Source organism: Thermothelomyces heterothallicus (genome assembly GCF_042370625.1).
Source record: "Thermothelomyces heterothallicus CBS 202.75 unplaced genomic scaffold P884_scaffold_19, whole genome shotgun sequence".
Lineage (NCBI taxonomy): Eukaryota > Fungi > Ascomycota > Sordariomycetes > Sordariales > Chaetomiaceae > Thermothelomyces > Thermothelomyces heterothallicus.
The window spans coordinates 154516-178274 of NW_027192580.1; the positions used below are offsets into that span (position 1 = coordinate 154516).

The window sequence follows — 23759 nt, forward strand, 5'->3', positions numbered from 1 at the left end:
TGACACCAAAGATTTGAGAGCTGTGTATGTACTGTGCAGAGTAGTTACACGCCCATGGAGTTTTGGAGCAGCTCTGTTTGTTAAGTTGTTCAGAGCAAAGCCGGGATTACTAAAAAATGTCACATTTGGCCGCGCAGACGGACAGGGCACAGGCGAGGATCCCCCCAAGTTTTGTATATTTCCCATCCCACATGTCTCTCTCTCTACCCACCCACTGCCCTCCGAATAAATAAATAGACAGGATGGACATTGATTTCTCTCTCTCTCTCTCCTTTTTTTTTTTCCCACCCAACAACCTAACTCGTAAACTAATACCTCACTCCCCTCCCCCGCTCGGCTTGGCACGATTCCCGAACCGTTTTGTTTTAGGACCTTCCGAAAGAAAACCACCCCCTCCTCTGCGGCTTCGCTTCCGGCTGTGGCTCTGCCGCGGCGACGGGGCTCTCCTTGGGCTGGGCGGGTTGGTCGGCGGCGGTCTTGCCGGGATAGGCAATGTAGTTCCAGGCCACGTCGAGGAACAGCGGCTTCACGGGGAAGGGCTCCAGGCGGGGCGGGTACGTGACGATGTTGTCGAGGTCGACGCCGCCGGCGGGGTAGTCGGAGAGGCGGCTGGACAACGGGGGCGGCTTGGTCGTTGCTGCTGCTGCTGTTGCTGTTGTTGTTGTTGTTGTTGCCTGTTGGAAGGGCTCGGCAGCTTTGTCGGTGGGGGTGGTGGTGCTCGAACTGTTATTGTTGTTGTTGAAGATTTCGGCGAGGGCGCGGCAGCGCTGCAGTTCGCCGGTCAGGGTGTCGTGAAGGAGGGCGAGGTCGCGCTTGGTGACCTGGATATTCCGCGGGGTAAAGGCGTCGTCGTCGTCATCAGTATTCTCTGGGCTGGAGAGAGATGGGGCGGCGGTGTTGGTTTGGTCGAGGGCGTGCTTGACTAGGGCGAGGGAGTTGACGGCGTTGCCGGCGACGGCGTGAGAGCGGGCAATGGCGAGGGATCTTTGATTGTTGTTTTGGTTCGGCTTGGTTAGCTGTCTTGCTCGTTGAGACCCAAGATCAAGTCCCTAAAGGAAAGGGTAATACGTACTTGAGGGCGGTGAAGTACTGCGAGGTGGCCTCTAACCGTTCAGACAGGTCCTGGTCGTTGGCCACGCCCGGGAGCTCCTTGATGGACTCGAGGTTCTGCAAGATGCCGTCGTACAAGACGACCTTCTCCTTTAGCCTCGCAATTTGCCGACCGGGCGCCTCGTCCTTGCCTCGGTCTCCTTCCTGTTCCTCCTGCTGCTGCTGCTGCTGCTGCTTCTTCTTCTTCCGCGAGACGGGCCCGGAAAAGTCCATGTTGACGCCGTCGTTCTCGCCCACCAATACCCTGTTGCGGCCGATTCGCCAGCTGATCATCTCGTAGTTGACGGCCGTCCGGGTGATCTGCAGGCTCTGCATGCGCGCGTCGCTCTGCGTGACCCCCTCGGCCCTCAGCTCGTCAATAGCCTGCTTTGTCGCGTCGACGGCATCTTGGCTGGCGATCAGGATCTCGTCGTAGGCCGCCGCCGTTTCCTTGGGGTGGAGGGCGCCCGCGGATGCCAGCTTCTCGGCAAGCCGTCCACGCGCGGTGCCCACGGCGGCCCAGGCGATGGCGATGGCGGCGTCCTCGATCTTGACCTCCCTGCCTCGCCACGTCAGGGAGGCGGGGGTTCCGGCGGCGCCCTTGGCGGCGTCAGCGTCGCCGTGCTCCAAGACGGCGGGGTTGATGTCCCTGATGCGGTCGGCCAGGTCGGGCGCGGCGTGGTCAAACGCGTTGCGCGCAATGGTGGCGATGGGCAGGGTGCGCGGGATCTTGGCCTGGTAGGCGGCGTAGCGGATGGAGGGGTCGACGGTGTCGGAGAGGAGGTCCCTGAAGACGTCGCCCTTGGCCGAGGTGGCGAGGGCGCTGTAGATGATGCGGCAGACGGCATAGCTCTTCAGGCAGGCGTCCCACTTCTGCCTCTCGAAGAGGGCGGCCCCCCTCAGCATGGCGGCGTAGGCGCGGGCGTCGAGCACGTCGGTGGGGGAGGCGCCGCTGGCGCTCGAAGCGAGGGCCTCGGCGAGCCTCTCGGCGGTGCGGGCGCCCTTTTCGAGCCTCGAGACGATGTGGGAGCGGGTCTTGCTCGTCATGCCCTTGGTGCCGGCCGCGTGCGACGCCTTCATGGACATGGCGTGGGCCCATGTCCGCTCGGCCGTCAGCAACTGGAGGTAGACATATCTGCAACGCGACGACGACGACGACGGCGACGGCGGTTAGTCAGCTGCGGGAAGACAAAAAAATAAATGATAAAAAATAGAGAAAAATGGGTCAAAAAGAAAACGAAGGAAGCGAAAAAAAAAAAAAAAAAAATGATAAAAAATAGAGAAAAATGGGTCAAAAAGAAAACGAAGGAAGCGAAAAAAAAAAAAAAAAAAAAAAAAAAAAAAAAAAAAAAAAAAAAACATAACAGCGGGCGACCTACTCGTGGTTCTCGGCGATCTGCTCGGGCGTGACGGGGGCCTTGGGGTTGAATTTGCCGCGGTGCTTGGTCGCAATGTTGAGCTTCTTGCGGCTGTTGAGCAGCTTGCCCGACAGCTGCGACCAGTATGTCGAGTAGTCGCCGTACAGCAGCGCCTTCTCCCGCAGCGAGACCGCCGTCTTGGTGATGTCCATTGTTGCTTGCCACGAGGATGGGGCGAGGTACAGTCTTGAGGGGCTGCCCTTCCTTGTCGTGTGCTCTTGCTGCTGCTGCTGCTGCTGCTGGGGGACTCCTTTCCTTTTGGTTTTTGGCGGATCAACGTGGGGAACTGCAGAAAGAGGGTTAGGGTTAAACTCTGAATGTTACCAGGGAGAAAGAGGGGGAGGGGGGGGGCCCTTCTTCAACACGGATAATATGGACCTCTGTAGGTTGGCTTTCCGTGAGAGCTATCGTGCTCCCATACTTGTCTCGGAGAACTGAGGGCGTAGCATCCGAAAAGAGAATATCAGACCGTACCAAACCTCTGACGAGTTTTACACATGTAAATGTGCAGGTTGCGGATGGGACACAACATGTAATGAAGGTTAGAGAGCGTGTCAGGGGAGAAGACTCAGTGGGGCGGTGATTGAGGGATTGAGGTAATGACGGGAAAAGCTGCCACTCGTGCGGGTCGATCCCCGTGTTTCCTCCTGCGCCCCCGAGATTGGGGGGGCTAAACTAGAGTAAGCTACCCCTTCCGTTACCTTCTTCAACACTCAAGGTGGTGGTGATGATGATTGCCTCCCTATCCCGTCCGACCCTCCCTCGCAAAGTCCACTTTCGTATCCGCCTCGGTCACCAACTGCACCATCATCTCCCTCTCAAACCTCACCCACCTGCCGGCATGCAAGTCCCAGACCTCCCTGACCCGCGCGCCACGCAGCAGCTGCCCCATCATCTTGATCCCGTCCGGCTCCGCATCCTCCCCGCTCAGCTCCTGCAGTCGCATACACGACGCCGTGCGTCCGCCCCAATACCTCGTCGACCATCGCACACCCGGGTCATCGCCGCCGCCGCCGCCTTGTCCTTCCCCGCCGGCCTCGTCGGAGGAAGAATCGCCCGCCGCAGCGAACCGCTCCTTCGGCGATAACGGAATCCTCCCAAACTGCACCAGCTTGCTTCCCCACTTCCCCCCATCACCGTAGCTGGCCCTCGCGCCATTACCACCCTTCCCGGTCGCAGACCGGAGCACAGCGTCCTCCGTCGCCGCCGCCCCCTTCCGAGCGAGACACCGGGCCCTCATGACCCCGGGGGTCATGCCAAACAAGTTCCTCGCCGTCGGGTCCGCGCCGAGCGACAGCAGCCGGTCGACGGCGCGCGTGTTGCGGCTGCCACTGAAGAGCGCCGCGTAGTGCAGCGGCGTGTCCCCGTCGGCGTCGGGTAGGTTGATGAGCGTCTGACGGTCGGCGCCGTTGGCCTTCCCGAGCCGGGCCAGGCCGTCTAGGAGGTGCTCGAGAATCCCGGTTTCGACAAGGGGAAAGTCTATAAATTCATTCTCCAAGTCAGTCGGCCGTACTTCACTCCTCTTGCGTTCTGATAGGTCATCTGTGCAAAAGAAAGGAAGAGAGAGAGAGAGGTAAAGGCGGGAGGAACGTCCTCGATCTTGGAGTGCGGGTTGCGAAACTCAAAGGTACTTACGACAGGCGAGCAGGTGAAAGATGGTTTGCTTCAGTGACGGGCGCGTGTAAAGCCGAGAGAGGGTGACCGGGAACGACGTCGACAAGACGAGAATTCGCAGCATGGCCAGAAGATCCTTCGGCGGCATGATGTCGTATCTGGAGAGGATGATACCAGCGGGTGTGAGGCCCTTGAGGGATATGGGAGTTGCCAAGAGGCTGCCTTCCTTGGAGCGGTCCCGCTTCAGTGTTTCTGGCGGCTCCCAGCCTTCGTGTCTGAAGCAGCCGCGGGTCCAAGGCATGATGTCCTCCTCAATAGGGACGGTGGGGTCCGCGCCTAGCTCTAGCAGCCGCTCCAGCGCTGCGACACGCGAGTTCAGGGCGGCGAGGTGGATGGGCTGGACCTTTCTGCCAAAGTCACCGCTGCCGCCTGCAACGCTGCCCAGCAGTCGGTAAAGCTCATTGATCATGTACAGCTCGGTGCCCACGGGCTTGGGTTTCCAAAGAAGCAGATGCATCATGGACATGCCCTTGTCCGAGGTTAGAGCGCGGACGTCGGCGCCGTTCTTGACGAGCAGGTCAAACACCCCCTTCTGACCGTGAAGAACAGCCGTGTGCAGCGGGGTCTGTCCGTTGTATCGCAGCTCAATATGGACTCCGTCATTGATGAGGTAGCGCACGATGTCCTCGTGGCCATTCATGGCCGCTGCCCAGAACAGCTGCGCGTCCGAGTCGGGCTGATGCCTCCTCAGCAGCGACAGCACCCGCTCTAGGTTATCCGTCTCGCCACCGGGGCCCGAGAACCTGAGCCGCCTTTCCGGGCAGTCGGGTTCCATGGCTATCAAACCCAGCGGCGTCTCGGCGAAGACGGCCCTCCCGGGCTGATCGCCATGGCGTTGGAAGAACATCTCGAGAATGTTCAAGTTGAGGCAAGGTTCTTCGAGTACGGCGACGGTGAATGCTGCTGTTTCCAACCTATCCACCGGTCCGCCGTGGGCCACGCACCTGTCAACGTCGGGCAACCGTGCGAATTCGGCCCCGAGATCCAGGAGAGCACCCACAACATGCTCATTGCCGTGATAGAGGGCCCATCGCAGTGGAGTGAGGGACCGGCCCCGAATCTCGGGCAACCAGTGCCGGAAGGAGCCATCTGGAGGATGCATTCGATGATCAAGAACCGGATCTAAGAAGACGGAGAGACGGTCCTTGGTAAACCGTGAATCTCTATGAAGTTCGACTTTCTCGTTGGGATCGAAACCCCTGCTGACAATAGCTCCAGCAACTGGCCCGACTTGCTGAGGCGGGAGGTGGTGAAGCTGGAAAAGGAGATAAGGATTTGTCTCCTTGGTGATCTCAATTTCTGACCCCAGCAACGCCAGTGCTACTTCGCCCTGGCCGGCCGCGAGTGCCACAGGAATGTACATCTCAGGGCCCAAGTCAGGCGCCAGCCGTGGTTGCTGCCGGAGGAGAACGGGAAGGGTTTCCAGGAGGCCGTAGCAACACACGAAACGCATTGCGACGTCAAAGAAGTCTGCCGGCTGTAACTGCATCTCATCCGCGACCTGGCCGTCCTCGAGCACATTCGGTTGCCCAGGCATGGTCTGCTCGTGCTGCAAGGGATATGGGTCGGCAGAGTTAGTGTCCCGGGTGGGAGAAGTGACGGAATCTCTGGTAGGAGCTTCGAGCGTTGGCGAATCTGAGCTCGCAACGGGCGTCAATAATCCGAGTGCGTTGGCCCCCGTAGCCGGAACGAACAGGCCAAATGCCGATGCCTCGCTAATCTCCTCCCCTACTTCGCCAAGCTCATCTGAAGTCGGGGACGAGGCTGTTTCTTCGGCAACGGGCTCCCGTGGCTGGAGCATATCTCCCTCCGTGACGGTCCGGGTGAAGACACCCAGCAGGTGGTCTTTGCCAACTTCTTCCTGCCAAGTGGCTGGTAACTCTGATGAAGCAAGGTGCAGGCCGGAACTAGCGATAGGGGTCTCGGGGCGCTGGTGTCTCTCATGCTTCATCAAGGGACTGAATAAGCCGAGTGCGTTATCTTCATCAAAGCCCACGGGCTCGGATGCTTGTGGTGGTTCTAGTTGCGAGACTGGGTCCACTAATCCTAACGCGTTTCCTCCATCGGCGGTAACAGTCTCAAGTCCTTGGGTTGGTTCTGGCCAAACCTGAGCAGGGAATCTCGAGAAGGGTGAGGAGTTGGATGGTCGTGTAGGTCCATCCGGTGCTGGAGATTCAGCCCTGCCACTCGCAGGCCCGAATTCTTTCTTGATTTGTTCCTCCAACGCGTTGGGGTCGAAGAGATCAAATCGAGATTCCACGAGCTCTTCAAAGTAATCCGGGCCATATCCGACGCGACCAGTATCCGTCGCGGCCAAGAATACAATACGCTCGACTGCTTCGCTATAAAATCGCTGGTCCGCTCTGCCCAGCTCCTCTATCGCCCAGTAGGAGTGTTGTATTGCTTGCTCAATTACCCACTTAAGGGGTGTACTCTTGGTGGAGTTGTCGAATGACCGCAGTAATCTCCCAATAACAGCCCGGGCTCTGTTGTTTCCCTTGTCCGCCGCCTCAAACACCAACTCGAGGCCCTTGTGGATGTCTCGGTCGACGCCGAAACCGGACAAGAGGCAGAGTCCCAGTTGCAAAGTGGCGTGGTTTCCCGACGCAATCTTATGGCGCTCATCGGCTGCCATTCTGGCAATGGAATCGAAGGCTTGCTCCTGAAATACCTGGGGAATGGAACCGAAGTAACGCGAGCCGTAGAAGAACTGTTTGCAGTAATGACGGGTTAATGGGGCCAAGTCTCTGAGCGGGCTGGTGTTTGCTTCAGCATACCTGTTCCCTCATAAAGTCGACCCGGGACTCGGGACTGGGGGCCCCGTCATCGATCGCGCCCATACCTCTGTCAAGCAGGTCTTTTAGTTCCTCAAGCCTTTGGTAAGGCCAGTTATCGGATAGTGCCATATTCCACTTGAGGAAGCGCGAGGTGTCAAGCCCTCTGACATCGTCTAGATCTGTGTCCAGGGCCGACCAGATCTTCAAGTGTTCCTTCGTCTAAGATGGCCCTGGCGTCAGTAACACTCCTCCAGCAGCAGATGGCCAACGTCATCCTCACACTGGCGAGAGCTCCCAGCTCCAAATCAGGAAACACCAGCGGTGGTGTTTGGAGCGATGTCCGCAAAGCCAGCTCGACATCGCCAACCCCGTCCCTGGCCAAGGCGGAGGGCTGAAGCCCGTCGATGAATTCGTCAACAACCCTGGTTGATCCGTCAGCATCGTCTCTCTCTTTCTCTCTTTGTCTCTCTCTCTTTGTCTCATGCTTTCGAGGAAGAAGAACTTACTCCGGGAGGAACTTATACCAATACTGTACCAATTGCCGAGGGCCGGAGGTGCTCGAACTGTCCAAAACAAAAAGCCTCTCCACCCAGAAGTCCGTTCCGTTGGATGAAATGTAATTCACCCACGACTCGTCTACCCAGACGAGAATGCTTGCCTTGGGAAGCACAAGGTACCCGAGCCTCCGCTTGTCGCCATTGTCATAGTGAATGGGGAGGACGAGGAGTTCTGAGTCAAACTCTTCGGGATTGGGCGTCTCGAGCCAAATGACGGGCTGCTTATCTATCAGGGCCGAGAAAGCCTCTGGGCCAAGCCTTGTTCCACCCGGAAGGGAGGGAAGCATGTCAGGGCTCAGCTTTGCACCGGTAGGGACGGCGACATCCTTCTCCGCGTCAACGGCGGCCTTGGCATGAGAACAGATGGGAATTCTTGGAGAAGCTTCGACCTGGCGGAGATCAAGGCCGTGTCTCTTGTACTGCCGCCTCCTCCGACCGCGCACGACAGCACTGGCGACGGCAGGTATGGGCCGGACAGGGATGACCAGGTTCCCGCCTTGCTCGGGCATAAGGACAATTTGGCTCTCTCTTTTCATCGGCATCTGCGGCCCGATGCACCCATGTCGTCGAAGCTGCCGTCTGAGGCGACCCCTGGGAATGGGAGCAGCATGGCAGTCACCCATTTGTCCTGCTGGCTGACCTCCCGCACTAGCTGGCAATGTCTGGCTGGGAGACGGAGTTTCTTCCGGTCCCTCCCCCTTGAGGCGAGCGATATAGCGACGGAGGCCCGCGACCATCGCGGCGTCGCTCACTTTTCCATTGTGTAGGTCCACCCCTTCTATGATGGCGTCAGTTTCGTCTCGAAGCACACCGGGCATGTGCGTCTTGTCGAAGAGACAAAAACAGACGGGTACCAGGCTCGCAGTTCCCGGCTCAGGTTCCACAGGGTACCGGACAACACGAACTATAGGCCTCCAGTCATTATAGATCGACAGCCGGTTGAGCAGATAACTATCGTGTTGCCTTGCCTCGGCGAAGGTCACCGAAGGGTACTCGATGGTCTGTCGAGACTCATACCAGCGAGGCTGGCGTAGGTCGATGTTCTCTGAGTCGTCATGGCTCTGAATGTGCACAACGTACTCCGGCTTGCCGTCCGCCACGCCGTCTCCATGCGCGGGTTTGCTGGCCGTGAGAGTACCCCATACCCTGAGAATGGCTGGCTTGCGATGCCCTAGAGTTTCGGTCACATGCGAGAACGGGCTCCGGGAGGTGAATATGCTTGGGTTTAGAGTCCATTCCAAAGTCGTCTTGTCAGGATGGCCCTCGTCGTCAAAGAGACCCAATCCTTTGAACGACGGCGGCGGAAGAGCTTGGAAGAGACTCATATTTTCCTGGTCCTTCACAACGCATAAACAATCAGCATGAAGGGTACATCAACATCGGCGAGCCCTCTCGTCTGAACATGTTGGTGTTGGGGGCCGGAAAGGGTGGAGTTGTCGCCCTGCTCCGATTTGGGGCCCAACAAGTGGACAACAGCGCGGTTCGGGTGCATCAGAGACGATCCAATGAATTGGGCTCTGCTGTGGCCCTGGTTCCTTGGCGTCATCAGCCTCCTCCTCTCTCTCTCTCAGCCGCACAATTGCCCGCACAAGACCACATAGCCAAGTTCTGCTTTTGAGCTCGCCAGGAAACCCTCGGACGCCCAAGGAAACATCCGACGATGGACTTAGTATCGACGGCATGGAGTGTCTTCACCACGTGCTACTCGGTCTACGAAGTGGTCAGTGAGGCCATCGAGCTGAACACCGAGTCGCAACTCTGGAATGTCCAGATGCGGGTCGAGCGCGTCAGGTTCGAGGTTTGGGGCCGGACGTTGGGGTTTCTCGACGAGAAGACGGGGGCTCCCAAATCCTTGGACTCGGCCGACGGGACGATAAAAGACGGGGGCCTGAGTGACATCGTCCAGGTCGAGACGGCGAACAAGCTCATCTGCGACCTGCTCCAGGCGATATCGTCGGCCCTGAACGAGTTCCACGAGACAGCCGAGAAGTACAGCTTGGGTGAGAAGAAGAGCTCCTCGGGTCCGGCCGCCTCAAGCAGCCGACGCGAGAGAGCAGCAGCCGGGCTCAGCAGGGCTTGGTCTGGCACCAAGGTGTTCACCAAGCACGTCATCTACGTGCTGACGGACAAGGGCCTCGTTGAGAGTCTCATTCAGAAACTGAGCGGGTTGAACGACTCGCTGGAAAAAGTGCTTACCCTCCCCCAGAAGGTACAGTATGCCAAGGCGGTTTCGGCGGGCGTCTTGGTCAAGTATCAGCTTCCGAAAGAGCTCGAGTCTCTGCTGAAGGCCCTTGCAGAGGGCGAACAACATACCAGTGCCCAGCCCGGCGTCCTCAAGGCATCGGCGCGTGTCAAGCAGCTCTGTCTCGAAATGGACCCTCCTGAAGGCGCGAAACCAGGAGCAGGAGCAGGAGCAGGGGAAGACAGGCAGGCCTGGGTCGAGCCGAGAAGCTACAGGCTGTCCACCGACCTCGTCCGAGGCTACCAGGTGCCAGCCAAGACCAGAGAAGAGGTGCACTGGCCGGTCAGCATCGCAACCTACAGCACGGGTGCGGAGCCGGCGAGGCGGGTCATGGTGGAATGGCGGAATGCGAAGCTGACCACCACGCGGTTCGCCATTGAGCAGTCCGACCTCGAGCGCCGGCGCGACGCCATTGCCCAGCTGCTGCACAAGACCAGCACCATGGCAGACGCAGCCGACTACAGGGTGCTCGACTGTCTGGGCTACGTCAACACGAAGGGGCTCGAGGGCGAGGATGACACCGACATCGTCGGCTTCGTCTCCCTATTTCCCGAGTGGGCCGACGAGCAGGCCGAGCCCGTCACGCTGCACAGCCTGCTCCAGGCCTCGTTCGACAGCGAGAAGCCGGGCACGGTCCCCAGCCTGGGCACTCGGTTCGGGCTGGCGCGCCGGCTCGCAAACGCCCTGTACCAGCTCCAGTGCAGCAACTGGCTGCACCGCAACCTGAGCAGCCACCAGGTGGTCTTCTTCCGCGACAAGCACGGCGGCAAGCTCCGGCTCGACGAGCCATTCCTGATCGGCTTCCAGTACTCGCGGCCTGACGACAACAAACGCGGGACGGCGCTGAACCTCTTCTCCGAAGGTTTCCGCCACAACGAGGAGTCTCCGGAGCTGTACCTCCCGGCCGAGTTTTCGAGCGGCGCACTGAGGCGCTACAAGCGGTCCGACGACGTGTATAGCATGGGCGTCCTGCTCCTGGAGATTGCTTTTTGGGAGCCCGTGAGCGTCTTCCACGAGAAAGGGAAGCCGGTCAGAGACACGGTGAACAAGATGGTGGAGGCTGCCGCGACCGAGCTACCGTCCGAGGTCGGCGAACTGTACGCCGATGCTGTCCTGCGCTGTCTCCGGGGCCTGCGGCAGGGAGAGATCGCCAAGATGACGGCAAGCGGGCCCCGGGGGGAGCAACAGGCGTACGACGGTATGCACCACGGAGAGGACCCCGAATTCGGGCTCGAGGTCGATTTTCTCTGGAAGGTGCTGCGCGAGATTGAAAAGTGTCGTGTTTCCTAGGGTTCGACAATTCGTTGTTTCCTGCAGATAGAAAACTACCAGCTGTATCATCAAGTCAAGTCGCCCACACGAGGCACGAAAGAAGAAAAATGAATCAAACAGACTGGGAATAAAAAGGGAAAGAAGAGTTCCAGGGAAAGCTACGTCTTTTTGGTTGTTTCTCTTTCATCTGAAATCGATGGTTGCTGGCCTCGAATTAGTGCAGAGAGAATGCGAGACCCACATGAGTTCCAGCCCCAGAGCAGTTCTGGCCCCGGGGCGGGGCGGTGTGGCGTAATTTTTCGGCATGTACTATGTATGTATGTAAGGTATGATACATACGAAGTCGTGGTACGGAGGAAAGAGTGCTGTACTACGTAACTCCTCCGGACCAAGCTCCAAATTCTGCCAACGGCTCGTACGACCCCAATCTCGGGACTCCACCACGCCACGGCCCGGCCCAAAATTTCGAGTTTCGGTTTTGTCCGGACCTTGCGGAGGAGTTGCACCAGCTCCCGGCTTGTACTCCCCCGACACCGACCACTCGCCGCCCTCCGCCAGCGCCAGAGGTCGGTCTTTTTTTCTCTCTTTCTTTTTTCACTTTGTTTCTCGACAAGCGGGCACCGTCCATTGACGCACACGCCGGGGAGCTTCGGGGCGGCGCACTGCGTTGCGGCACCCTCTCGAGCGCTACGATCGATCCGCTATGATCCTCGGCGCGGGTGCGCATTTTCACGCGTCTCTCCATCGAGCCACATAGCAGCCGCCGCAGGGGGAACTCGCTGCGGATCATGCCACGGTGACACGCCCACCTAGAGCCGTCTGTGTGTGTCGACTTCAAGGACCGAGTGCATCCTGCGCCGCCCTTGCCGTATCCTCTTTCCGCAATGCTCGAGAGGACGGCGACGAGCATCGAGCCGTGCAGCAACAGCCTCCAACGAGTCGTCCCCTCTGCCAGATCCTGTTTGCAAGGCCGCCGCAAGCTCCACACCTCCTTCTGGCACCACCATGGCGCCTCCGAGCTCGAGCTACTTGATGCCTGCCAGGCCCTCGTGCGCCAGTCCCCCGGCGAATCGAAAATCCGGACCACGCCGGCCATGTCCGACAAGAGAGTCGAAACCATGACGGCGTCGGGCCTCCTCCTCGACTTCCTGTACCCCAGCGGAACCGCCGCCCTTCTGCGCAGGCCCTACCCGATCCGCCCGGTACGACTCGAATCCGGCCCACGGTCGCGGAGCCACATGTCTCGCCTGTTCACCTCCTCCGTCTCCCGGCGGTCTGACCAGTCCAACAATCCCCAAGCTGCCGCTGAGGATCCCGACGCGCTAGTGGAGCCGGATGAGGAAGTTGATGAGGAAAGGCAGGACCATGACGGTGAAGGCGCAATACAAGACATCCCACACGAGGCCGAGGAGGCCGAGGAAGCCCAAGACGGCGTCGCGGCCGCCCGTATCCTACGGAAGCTGCTCCACTCGGAACGGGTCGGCGCCTACGACCAGATCTTCCAGCAATACATGAAACTGGACCCGAGTTCGAGGGACGAGTTTACGACGGACGTGTTGCTCGCCATATCGGCATCGACCCGACCAATCGAAGCATGGAGGGTCAACGATCTCTTCTCCAAGTACGCCGTCGACGAATGGACCGAGGAGCTTGTCCGTGCGGCGGTCAAGGCGCAGCTCACCCTGCATAAGGTCCCAGAGGCCATGGACATCTTCAGGACGGCCATGGAGCAGCGCGGCTTCGGTGGGGCTTTGGATTACATTGCGGCCTACGGGTTTGAGCTCTCGTCGTGGAACCTGGTCCTGGAGGCGTGGGAGATCTACTATGGCATCAAAGGCGCCGATGAACCCCCGTATGAGCCGCCAGCTCTTACGTCTTCGGAACCTGTCGAACCGTCGTCGCACCTACAGGATGCGGATCAAGGCGGGGAGCGGGAGCCAGCGCAAAGGGGGAACACCGAGTCGGGGACGGATCCAGCGGCACGGCAAGAGCCAGAAGCACTTCCTGAATCGACGGAGTCGCAGACCGACGCAGTGTCGGCCCGGGCCGGTGAGAAGGGACCCCGGATCGAAACCTCGAGTATGCAGGAAACTGTGACGCCGTCCTTGTCTGCAACCGTGCCTGAAGACGAAACTCAGGTTGACTCATCAGCTGGCCGCGATGCCGTACATGACGGGAGCGAAGCACATCAGAGTCCGCCGGCTCCCGAAAACGCAGATCAGCCTGCTGCCATGCAAGATACCGACTCGGGGGCCGAGCAGACCATAAGATCACCGCCTACTGGCGGATCTGGATACCCGACCCTGGCGGCAACGACCAACTTCGAGGCCAAAGTAAAGGAGCTGTATAAGTATCTCGAGAACGAGCCCGAAAGCCTGCCCCAGCGTACCGCGCTTGTCGACTCCTTCCTCAAACACGTCGTCAGATACTCGCTCCACTCGTTCCGACCGTCCGATGTAGTGTTCATGCTGCACAAGACCGGGGATCCGCGTTCTTACGAGCGCTTCATCATTTTCAACGCGGAGCAGGATCAGAAGCGGCTCGCCAACGACTTGTACCGAAAATACAGGGCGCTCCCTGGCGTGCGCGTGGCCGAATCCGTCCTGCGAGTCATGGTCGACGTCTACTTCCCGCATAATGTAGTGGGGATGGAGCAACTGCTGGAGGATTGGTACCGCAGCTGCGGGCGTTTGGACGAAAGAGCGTACCACAAGTTCATGTCCTTCTATGGCGGACGCGGCGACATCAAGTCCATCATGCGCCTCGCCGGGGAGTTTTCCAAGCACTACGGCGGCAAGGTCGAGAATGACCCGAAGTTCATCAGGACGCTCATGCAAGCCCACGCTGTCAGGGGCGACCCCGACGCGGCGCGTCAGGTGATGACGGACGCCTCCGAAAGGACTGGCGAGCCGCCGACGATGAGGCAGTGGAACATCTTGTTGAATGCCTACACCAAGGCAGGCGACTATGGAGGGGCCATCGAGCTCTTTTCCTACATTTGCAACGAGCTCGAACCGGATGACTACACTTTTGGCACCATGATGGGCATGGCCGGGTTCCGCGGCGATCTGCAGTTCGCCCTCGAGCTCTACCAACTGGCGCGGGACCGTAACATCCAGCCGACGTCGGCCATGATCAGGGCACTGGTCGAAGCATACTGCCAAAACGACCGGTTCGCCGAGGCCGAGAAGCTCTGCGTCAGCGTAACCAAGAAGCGAAATTTGCCGGGCAACTATACCATGCTCTGGAACGCGCTTCTCCAGCATCACGCCAAGCGACGGGACTTGACCACGGTTAACCGGCTACTGGAGTTCATGTCGGCCCAAGGGATACCTTATAACCACGAGACCTACAGTCAACTCTTGCTGGCCCTGCTCTATGCCCGCCAGTCGCATCACGCCATGCATCTGCTCCGAGTCGCCCACCGCGAAGGCGTGTTTGAGCCCACGGCTGACCACTACGTCCTCCTCATGGCGGCCTTCATCAACAGCGGGGAGCCGCACATGGCGCTCAAGACCAACGAGCTGATGGCCAGCATGAACTTCCCGCACTCGGCGATGCGCATGACCAAGGTCATCGACGCGCTGGGCCGATGGCAGCAGCTTCCCTACACCAAGCGGCTCGGCCTCAGCGGGGACCACTTCCTGAAGAAGGTGCTGCGCAACTTCTACAAGGCCATGGAGCAAGAGGACCAAGGATCGCCCGACGATATTCGCTCCGTCGTCAACCTCTACTCCAAGGTGCTCTTCATCCTGACGCAGATGCGCGAGCACGCCACGGTGCAGCAGCTCATCCGCCTCCACAACACCCGGTACCCGTCTCGCAGCTCCGAGGAGACCATCCCGCTCAAGCTCCTCCACCAGATCATGCTGGCCGACTTCTTCGAGAAGAAGTACGACCGCGTGCGCGAGACGTGGGATCTCATCCTCAGACGCGCCACCGAACGTTACCAGCCCGCGTCCTCCTTCCTCAACCCGGACGACCCGGAGCGCCCGGGCCCGAAGGGGCCGTCAACCACCAAGCGGGTCATCTACGCCCAGCGGTTCCGCCTCTGCGACCCGCTCAAGACCATGCAGCGCCTCTACCTCGAAGAGCAAGACGCCGAGGGGCTGCTCAACCTGGTCGCCACCGTCCGCAAGCGCGGCTTCGACCTCGACAGCAAGAACTGGAACTACCACGTGCAGGCGCTGGCCCGGCTCAAGAGGTGGCGCGAGGCCTTCACGGTCTGCGAGAAGGTGCTCATGCCGCAGTGGACCGGGTGGTACGCGGTGCGGGCCGAGGCCCAGGTCAAGAACCAGGTGCCGCTGGAACTGCGCCGGATCGGCCGGAACCCGCAGCGGCCGCGCCCCATCGCCCACACCCTGCTCGTGCTGGCCAAGGAGTACATGGACCTCGAGCAGATGATGCTGTGGTCGCACGAGGCGAGCCGCGAGTTTGAGTACATCAACGAGCACTGCCCCAAGACGGTCCGGGCCGTCACGACCCTGCACCGCTCCGGTTCGCGGCTGGAGGCGCAGATCTTTGGGCTGCAGCAGCAGCAGCAGCAGCAGCAGCAGCAGCAGCAGCCGGACCGGCGGGCGGTCGCGGAGCGGAGGCAGGGGCAGGGGCAGGGGCAGGGGCAGGGGGAGGACGGCGGCGTGGCGCTTGGCGAGGGGGCGGCAGGAGAAGGAGAGGAGGGCGTCGAGGAAGACGAGAGGGTGCCGGGACCGGTGGAGTACCAAAGGACGTGGAAGGGCGGGAGAAAGGTCAGGGTCGACGAGAAGGTCGTCCGGCCCAGGAGGATCGAGGATACGGCCTGGACCGAGGGCGGCTTGTTGAACGTGGAGGACCCGTCCAAGCTGAGGACGGGGGAGCGGGACATGTCGGAAGAGGACATCGTCAGCGCGCTGAAGGGAGAGGCGAGGGATCAAGGAAGAATGTAAGAAGATGGGGGAACGGGAAACGGGCGGTGGTAGTGTCGGTTGGATGTTGTATCATACCTTTTGTACCGATTACGTGTAATGTACTGTACCTGGCCCCTCGTCGGTTAAGTTGTATACCTACCCTACCCTATGTATGACGAGAGAGAGAGATGGGCTGGATAGAGAAAGAACAAGCCTAGATATAACTGATGTTGCAGGATTACCGTGCTCGAATAGGCGTCGTCGGAGGAGACCTGGACGCTATGATTTATTTGTACAGGTAGAATGTCACATGCTGTTGCTGGTGTAAAATTACAGCCAATTACGAGTCGCGTAATTTATTGCTGGGATCCCTGCTCTTGGTGACGCGACGGGAGCGAATTAAGAAAAAGTGTAACTAACGTTAACCCTCCACGCGGCAAGCATTGGGAAGCCGTCTCTGACCAAAGCAAAGCGATTTTCGCCAACTCGGAAACTTCTTGAACCAGCGCAACTCGGGTTCTTGTACACCCCATACCTCCGTTTGAGCAGCCCAATACAAAGACACAACCGAAGAAGACAAAGATGCTATTTCCCGAGGAGGACACTCCTCACTTGAAAGCATGGATTGTCAAACGATTAGAGAATACGTAGGTTCCTCCCGCCGTGAGAAGTAATAATGCGTGCACCTGGCGCCTCGGAGCCCGTGTCACTGACGCCCCGGCGACCTATCTCACTACCAGATCCGATGCCGACCCTGACGTGCTCGCCGACTACGTACTGGCCCTCTTGCGCCACGATGGCGACATCAACGACGTGCGCAAGCTCTGCGAGGACGAGATTCCCGACTTCCTGAAAGAAGGTGCGTTTCCTTGCGGCGGCCTCCCTCCGCCCTCTCCATTTCCCTTCGATTAGTTCCCCAAGCTTACCAGCGTGCTTTTCCTTTCTTTACCTTCGAATAAAGACTCGCCCGTTTTCGTGAACGACGTGTTCGAGGCGATCGCATACCGCTCCTACCTGCCCGGCGCCCCTCCCCCGCCTCCCAAGAACACAGCTCTTCCGCCTCCCAGTGCAGCCGGTCAGCTCAATCCGGGCCTCCTGTACTACGATGACGGCCCCATGGGCGGGGCCCCGACTACTACTTATCCGCCGCGGTTTCCGAACGGGTCGAGGAAGCGGGCGTACACCGACTGGGATGATCCGAACGCGCAGAATGGCAGGGATGGTGGCGGTGGCGGTGGCGGTGGCTACGGCGGGAGGACGTTCAAGCAAGCTCGACGAGGGGGACGAGGGGCCGGGCCGAACGAGCTGCACAACTATGGGAACGGTGCCCCGGGAGTCCCTCCATACCCTCCGCCCGGTCAGTTTCCGCCAGACGTGCCCCCGGGCCCCTCGACAGTCGGATACTTCGATCCAAAGGGCGGCATGGGTGCCATGTATGGGATGAGCTTAGCCGCCGGCCACCCCATGCCTGAGCTCGCACGGGGCCACTTCCCCCCGAAGAAGAGGAAGAAGTGCCGCGATTGGGAGAAGAAGGGATACTGCCCTCGCGGGACCAATTGCATGTTCGCTCACAGCAACGACCCGGTCTATCCTCCCGTGCCTGGCCCCCCTTTCGGCAACCTGCAGGCGCCGCCCCAGCCTCAGGCGGTAGAAGGTGCGTCGTCGTCGTCGTCGTCGTCGTCGTCATTGCAACAATGTTGCGAGTACCGCCGGCCCCAAAGTCCCACTAACAAAGCTCGCAGAATATGACCCTACCAATGCGCTCATGCCTGATATTTACAATCCGCCCGACCCTTACCAGGTGCAATCATCTATCCCAGACTTTGGCCAACAGCAAAGAGCCAGAGGCAAGCAACCGAGCCGTCACAAACGCGGCGAAAAGGCGCCCTTCTCCGCGGACGGACCCGTATTTGACAAGACCCGGTCGACGATTGTGGTTGAGAACATCCCGGAGGAGAACTTTGACGAGGCGCAAGTCAGGCAGTTCTTCTCGCAGTTCGGTAACATCCTCGAGGTTTCGATGCAACCATACAAGCGATTGGCCATAGTGAAGTACGACAGCTGGAGCGCCGCCAATGCCGCTTACCAGTCGCCAAAAGTGATATTCGACAATCGTTTTGTCAAAGTGTTTTGGTACAAGGACGAAGGGTCGACACTTCCAGCTTCCGGCTCCACAGCAGGAGGGCCACCGGGGGCCAACAAGGTCAAACACGCCAACGGGTCGTTCGGGGCGGATGGCCATGATGCCGGCGCTCAGTCCCATGTAGACTTGGAGGAGTTCGCCAGGAAGCAAGAAGAGAAGCAGAGGGCGTTTGAGGAGAAGACCCGGAGGAGAGAGGAGCTCGAACGCCAGCGCGAAGAACTCGAGAAACGGCAAAAGGAGCTTCTTGCCAAGCAGCAAGAGGAGAAGGCGAAACTGGAGGCAAAACTGGAGGCGAAACTGGGGAAGCACAGCAGCACCAAATCCGAAAACGGCGAAGGCGCTTCGAAGAAGCCCATGAGCCAGACGGAGGCTCTCCGCGCACAGCTGGCAGCTCTCGAGGCAGAGGCAAGGCAGATGGGCCTCGATCCCGACGCCATGGACGCCCCTTCGCCGTGGCCACCTAGGGGCGGTTACGGTCGCGGAAGAGGCGGCTGGCGGGGATCGGCACCGCCTTACATGGCTCGCGGGTCGTACCGGGGCAGCTTCCGCGGCCGTGGCAATGTCCATGCCGCCTATGCCGCCTACACACTCGACAACCGGCCCAAGAAGGTTATTCTCACAGGAGTGGACTTTACCGGACCCGAAAAGGACGAGGCCCTACGGCAATACCTTTTTGTAAGCCTTTTTTTTTTTTTTTTTCCCTCGCCTCACAATTCCTCCCCCCCCCCTTTCCTCTCTCTTCCATCCCCCTTTGCATGACTAACAGTTGGGCCGTTCAGGGCATCGGCGAGTTTACCGACATCCAGACAACGCCGTCCTCCACCGAAATCACCTTCAAAGACCGCAAAACGGCCGAAAAGTTCTTCAATTCGGTGCTTCTTGCAAACAAGGAAATCCCCGGTCTGGGTGACGCCTCCTCGTCCCTCGACCTCGCCTGGGCCAGCTCCAACAGCGCCTCGGGCTCGGCGTCCACCACCCCGGGCGCCCGCGCCGGGAGCAGCTCCACCGATCGCGGAGCCGAAGGTGCGACGAACCGCGAGCAACGGGGCACGGTGCCTGCCGACAACGAGGACGGCAATGACAAGGACAGGGATGACGACGCGGGAGCAGCAGCGGCAGAAGCAGAAGCAGGGGCAAGTAGCAGCGATAAGGACGTGCACATCCAGCTGGAGCAGGCGCCGACGACGAGCGATCATCCCGGTCAGTACAACAACCATCACCGGCAGCACCCGCACCGTCAGGAAGGGAGTCGGGACCATCAGAACATGGACTACGAGGTGGCCGACGAGGAACAGTGGGGGTATTAGTAGTACCATTCCGACGGTTCCCTCCTCCCCCTCCCCCTCCCCCCCTCTCTCTTTCGCCCCCCCGATCTTTGGTTTCCCGAGTCCTGGTCTTCGGCCCTTGACGGCCCTGGGCTGTTTGCTTTGCCTTTTTGCTTTGCTTGCTGAGGCGGGCGACCGACCCGACCCGACTCGGAGTTTCAAGGCAACGGGCGGAGTCGGAGAAGGAGGGTCGGTGATGGTTCGTATTGGGTCGCGTGCATGCATGCGGTGATTGGATGATGGACAGAGGCAAGGGGATCGCTTTTCAGTTTCCCCTTTCAGAGTTGCTTTCGGGGAGTTGCTCGCTTGGCGTCGTATCCGTGGTTTTTTTCAGCGTACACGAGAGCACGGCGGGCATTGGGTTGTTTGGCCGCCGGGGGGGGGGGGGGGGGGGGGGGACTGGGGGCTTCAATTCCGACTCTGCCAGGCCTGGGTAGAGACGGACGAAGCAATCATGTTTCTTGCTCGAATAGCCTCTGCACTGGACGTTCACGATCATCTCAGTATTGTGAGGAACCACCGGGCGACGACGAGAGTGTGGGATGTATGCAATCAGTACCCCTGGATTAGATGTTCAGTGGTGTGTACCCATCAATGACAATGAGATCCTCTGCCGACGAACAAGTGACAAATAAGCTGAACCATTTGGAGGGTCTCGATCATCTTTTTTTTTTGGTCTTGTCACCATCACTTTCACTGCTCACACGATGACTCCCTCCCTCATCACAAGCTTGACCCTCTCTACCTCTCTCTCTCTCTCTTACAGACGAGGTTTTTTCTTCTTCTTTCTTCACTCATATATCCTTCTGCTTGTATTAACCACTGTTGAAGTTGAAAGGTTGTCTATCCTCTACAAAGAGAGCCAGACACCTGCCAAGTAGATCCGATCCTGCCTAAATTCCCCTGGGTATCGTTGAGATTTTCGGTGATGCATCAAAACTGGGGTTGGACCATCACCACCTCCCCGCCGTCCTGACACCATTCCTCGGATGCATGTGTCTACCAACGAACGCTAAAAAAAAAAAAAAAAAAAAAAAAAAAAAATCCATCCATCCTTTTCCAACACCGCCCGCCTTTCCCTTTTTGTTGAAAAAAACCAAGAGACCCGAACCTGGGGGAGTAAACGCCCACGCCCCATCATGCGCACATTTCTTCCTCTTTTTTTGTTCGCCCACCCCCTCATGAACCAAAAAAACGCCTTCCCATATGCATGCTGGTGTATGTTAAATAATGTCCAAATGTTGCGTTCGTCGTCAAATGCGTCCCTCCTGGCCTAGGCCCGGTCCCGTCCCGCTCCAGGCTGCGGGTGGATAGATGGATATTAAAGGTCGTCTGTGTGTGCAAGTTGGGAGGTTGAAATATACTTCGGCCATGCAAGTAGTGTTGAAAAAGTTTCGTTCGTCATCAAGCAGTCGGCCAGGTTGAGCGGTCCGAGCTGAGCGATGACGATGATCCTGAGGTATTATGTAGATGCCTCGACGCCATTAGGAGTGCCGTTCGTAACGCCGTTACCCTGCGGCTCCGGAACTCTGTCCAGGTTCGGGACCTCCAGTCCGTCTAGGACCTCAAAGATGGTCTCTCCCCGGTGGAAGTCGTTGTTTACTGTACTCGTGTCAGAGAAATGTTGTCCACCTGGAGACGTCATCCTTCGCACTTACCAATGTTTACAAGATACCAGGTGTTCATGATCTCTTCCAGGATCAGGCGGCTGGGGCTGCCTGCCTCGTAACAACGAGCCCACTCCGTTCCGAGTTGGAACGCCTCATCCTTCCACGCAAGGAAACTGATTCTCTCCACAATGGTAGGCTGGACAATTTCCTTGCCCGGGAACACACCCCAGGTGACGGCGTTGGGTCCCTCGAACTGTGCGTTCGTGTACAAGTTGCCAGCCTTGGTCACGGCGTGGTAGGTCAGGTCGGGGTGTTGCTCGATGCGGCGCTTGACCTCTGGGAAGAGCTCGGGCGCGACCAGCATTTCGAGGTAGGCCTTCTGATAGACGTAGCCATTTGAGGGACCCCAACCGTGAACGGGGTGGTTTGATTTGGCACCGTTGACAGCGGGCTGCGAGTTGACCGTGATGAGCCCGCGCTTGTTCAGATCAATCAGCTCTTTCTTGATAAGTTCGGCCTCTTCCGCAACCGGGGCCTCGCTCCAGGGGAGGTAGTCGATCTCCTTGTTCAGATAACGAACAAAGAGATTGGCGATGTCCCTAACGCAGGTCGGTTCACCCCACTTCTGGCGGTTCTGCTCGTTGGTGCCTTTCAAGCCAATACCGTAGGCATCGAGCTCGCCGAAAGCTGGAGATCTCGAATCACCCCAGCGGCCGTTGGGAAACTCGTCCCAGTCCTGGGTGCGCGCGACGTACGACTTGTTGCGGTTCCGCCAGAAGATGGGCCGGACGTCTTCGGAGCGGCGCCCGAGACCCAGGGACTGCTTCCAAGGGAGAGCCTGCTTGAGGGGGCGCTCGGGCGACGGCAACCAGTCGAGCTCCTCCAGAACCATGCGAGTCGCCTGGGCGAGGTTCATGGTGTAAAAGTGCAGGTGGCGGATACCAGCGGCGAGGATCTTGCGGCACATGTCAGCCACCAACACCTTGCCGATATCGCGGACCGCCACGTCGTCGTTCTTGACCGGCTCAAGCTTCGCCATCCATTCTTCGGGAATCTTGCAGTTCATGTGATTCGCGCGGCGTAGGAAGCTGGCGTAGGTGGCGATGGGCATGATACCGGGCACGATGGGCACGGTGATGCCGCGTTCCCTGACCTTCCCGACCCAGCGGAGGAAGTTGTCGACATCGTAGAACATCTGTGTAACGATGAACGAAGCCCCCATGTCAACTTTCTCCTTAAGATGGTCAAGGAGCAAATCCTCGTCCTTGTTGTCGTCACAGCCCTCCGGGTAGCCGGCCACGCCGATGTCGAAGTGGCTGCCGTACATCTTGCGGATGTGGGCCACGAGATCTCGGGCGTACCGGAATTTGGTGTCGGTAGCCTCCCATTTCTCCTTGTCGCGTGGCGGGTCGCCGCGGAGAGCGAGAATGTTTGTGCAGCCGGCCTTGTAAGCCTTCCGAAGAGCATCATTGACCTTCTCTTCGCCCATGTCGGTGCAAGTGAGGTGCATGCACGCCTCGAGCCCCAGGTACGTCTGCGCCTGAACCACCATCTCACAGGTTAGCTCGGCGATGCGGCCGCCGGCGCCCCAGGTGATGTCGATGAACTTGGGGCCAAAGTTGTACATGCGCTCCATGCGGTCGTAGAGGTTCTGCACACCCTGGGCCGTCTTGGGCGGGAAGTACTCAAACGAGAAGGACGGGTTGCCGGTCCTCTCGGCTTCCGCCAGCATCTCCCGGATATGCATGGTGACGGGATGCTCCTAATCGCGACGTCGACTTGATGAGAAAATGCAACTGCTGTCCCGAATGGGGGTTTGGTCGTTAGCCCGCCGTTGCCGCGCCGTTTGGGTCTTGGGGGGGGAACAATTCCAGAAAAAACTAGAGAAAGAGGCATGTGGATGTAGGGAAGCAGATCGGAAGTAAAGTTGAGCCCAGATGGCTTCACCCGCAACGACCGAACGAGGGAGAAGCTATCGAAATCCGGAGGGAGAGAGAGGGGTGGGGGGAAGAGGAAGAGAAGCAAGAGAAAACAATCGCGGCGAAGGAGAGCATACAGATTCAATCCTGGGAGAGCAAGCTCAGCACCCGCCCACTCCCTGTGACGGACAAGGAATGTAGCGCCTACACCTCTACAACTTTGCACCGTTGTGCCTTTGGACTCCGGCCGGCGATGGGTCCCAGGAGGAGTATTGAATCCCGAAAAAAAAAAGGCGGAAGGGAGGAAGAGTAAGGAAAGGAAGAATGGACAGGCAATCGGGGAGAGAGGGCAGGAGGGAAGGAGAGAAGGCCGCGGGGCAGTGGCTGCTTTTACCTGCACAGTGTGCAAAAGTCGGGTTTGTAGCATGGGTGAGAGTTCAAAGTCGCCGTACCCGGAGGAATCCTCATTGGTCAACACTCGCACATCCACTGAAACCCCACTCCACTTCTGCAAAGATGCATTCGACAGCGCCAGGCAACCCGGCCACGAGTATCCCCGAGTTGATCTGTTGGAGCCCGCAAATCGGAGACAAAGGGCAAGGAGTTGCAATTGGGCGGCCACCGGAGGTTGACAATTCAGACAATGGTAATGGCCTCACTCTGGCCCTACCAGTGGTCGGATTAAAGGGAATGTGCAATACAATGTATCACCGGAAGAGGAATAAAGGGTGGTATGAGGAGGAAGACTTCGGGTGTACCTATATCTTCAATCATCAGACGCAGGCGGTGTCTCACGAAGTGCAAGTACTACAGTAGAGCAAACTTCCAGTGTACCGATATCTACGACACG

The 23759-nt window shown here is 58.9% G+C and overlaps 7 protein-coding genes across 7 annotated transcripts; 3 read left to right on the plus strand and 4 right to left on the minus strand.

Moving 5' to 3' along the window:
- Positions 1-97: 97 nt before the first annotated feature.
- Positions 98-3016, minus strand: P884DRAFT_331062 (uncharacterized protein). Its single transcript, XM_069445710.1, has 4 exons — positions 2886-3016; positions 2469-2793; positions 1073-2224; positions 98-984 (listed from the first exon to the last, which is right to left on the minus strand). Exons 2-4 carry the CDS (start codon positions 2657-2659, stop codon positions 366-368), a joined length of 1962 nt encoding a protein of 653 aa, XP_069295773.1. The 5' UTR covers positions 2660-2793; positions 2886-3016; the 3' UTR covers positions 98-365.
- Positions 3017-3048: 32 nt separating this feature from the next.
- Positions 3049-7181, minus strand: P884DRAFT_44867 (uncharacterized protein). The gene is made up of 3 exons (XM_069445900.1): positions 6959-7181; positions 4143-6891; positions 3049-3986 (listed from the first exon to the last, which is right to left on the minus strand). The coding sequence occupies exons 1-3, from the start codon at positions 7085-7087 to the stop codon at positions 3250-3252; spliced, it is 3615 nt and encodes a 1204-aa protein (XP_069295774.1). The 5' UTR covers positions 7088-7181; the 3' UTR covers positions 3049-3249.
- P884DRAFT_205165 (uncharacterized protein) lies at positions 7113-8840 on the minus strand (the record flags this gene model as incomplete). Its single annotated transcript, XM_069438631.1, has 2 exons — positions 7113-7380; positions 7465-8840. The coding sequence occupies 2 exons, from the start codon at positions 8838-8840 to the stop codon at positions 7113-7115; spliced, it is 1644 nt and encodes a 547-aa protein (XP_069295775.1).
- A 335-nt stretch (positions 8841-9175) lies between these two features.
- Positions 9176-9523, plus strand: P884DRAFT_164627 (uncharacterized protein; the record flags this gene model as incomplete). Its single annotated transcript, XM_069437273.1, has 1 exon — positions 9176-9523. A coding segment is annotated over one exon (348 nt), but the record flags the coding sequence as incomplete, so codon positions are not given.
- A 1967-nt stretch (positions 9524-11490) lies between these two features.
- Positions 11491-16246, plus strand: P884DRAFT_247089 (uncharacterized protein). The gene is made up of 2 exons (XM_069440484.1): positions 11491-15609; positions 15763-16246. Exons 1-2 carry the CDS (start codon positions 11914-11916, stop codon positions 15949-15951), a joined length of 3885 nt encoding a protein of 1294 aa, XP_069295777.1. The 5' UTR covers positions 11491-11913; the 3' UTR covers positions 15952-16246.
- A 129-nt stretch (positions 16247-16375) lies between these two features.
- Positions 16376-19443, plus strand: P884DRAFT_227543 (uncharacterized protein). Its single transcript, XM_069439685.1, has 5 exons — positions 16376-16559; positions 16653-16771; positions 16874-17566; positions 17655-18730; positions 18835-19443. Exons 1-5 carry the CDS (start codon positions 16495-16497, stop codon positions 19360-19362), a joined length of 2481 nt encoding a protein of 826 aa, XP_069295778.1. The 5' UTR covers positions 16376-16494; the 3' UTR covers positions 19363-19443.
- Positions 19444-20425: 982 nt separating this feature from the next.
- On the minus strand, positions 20426-23097 carry P884DRAFT_227544 (methylenetetrahydrofolate reductase-domain-containing protein). Its single transcript, XM_069439686.1, has 2 exons — positions 21039-23097; positions 20426-20982 (listed from the first exon to the last, which is right to left on the minus strand). Exons 1-2 carry the CDS (start codon positions 22735-22737, stop codon positions 20843-20845), a joined length of 1839 nt encoding a protein of 612 aa, XP_069295779.1. The 5' UTR covers positions 22738-23097; the 3' UTR covers positions 20426-20842.
- Positions 23098-23759: the final 662 nt, after the last annotated feature.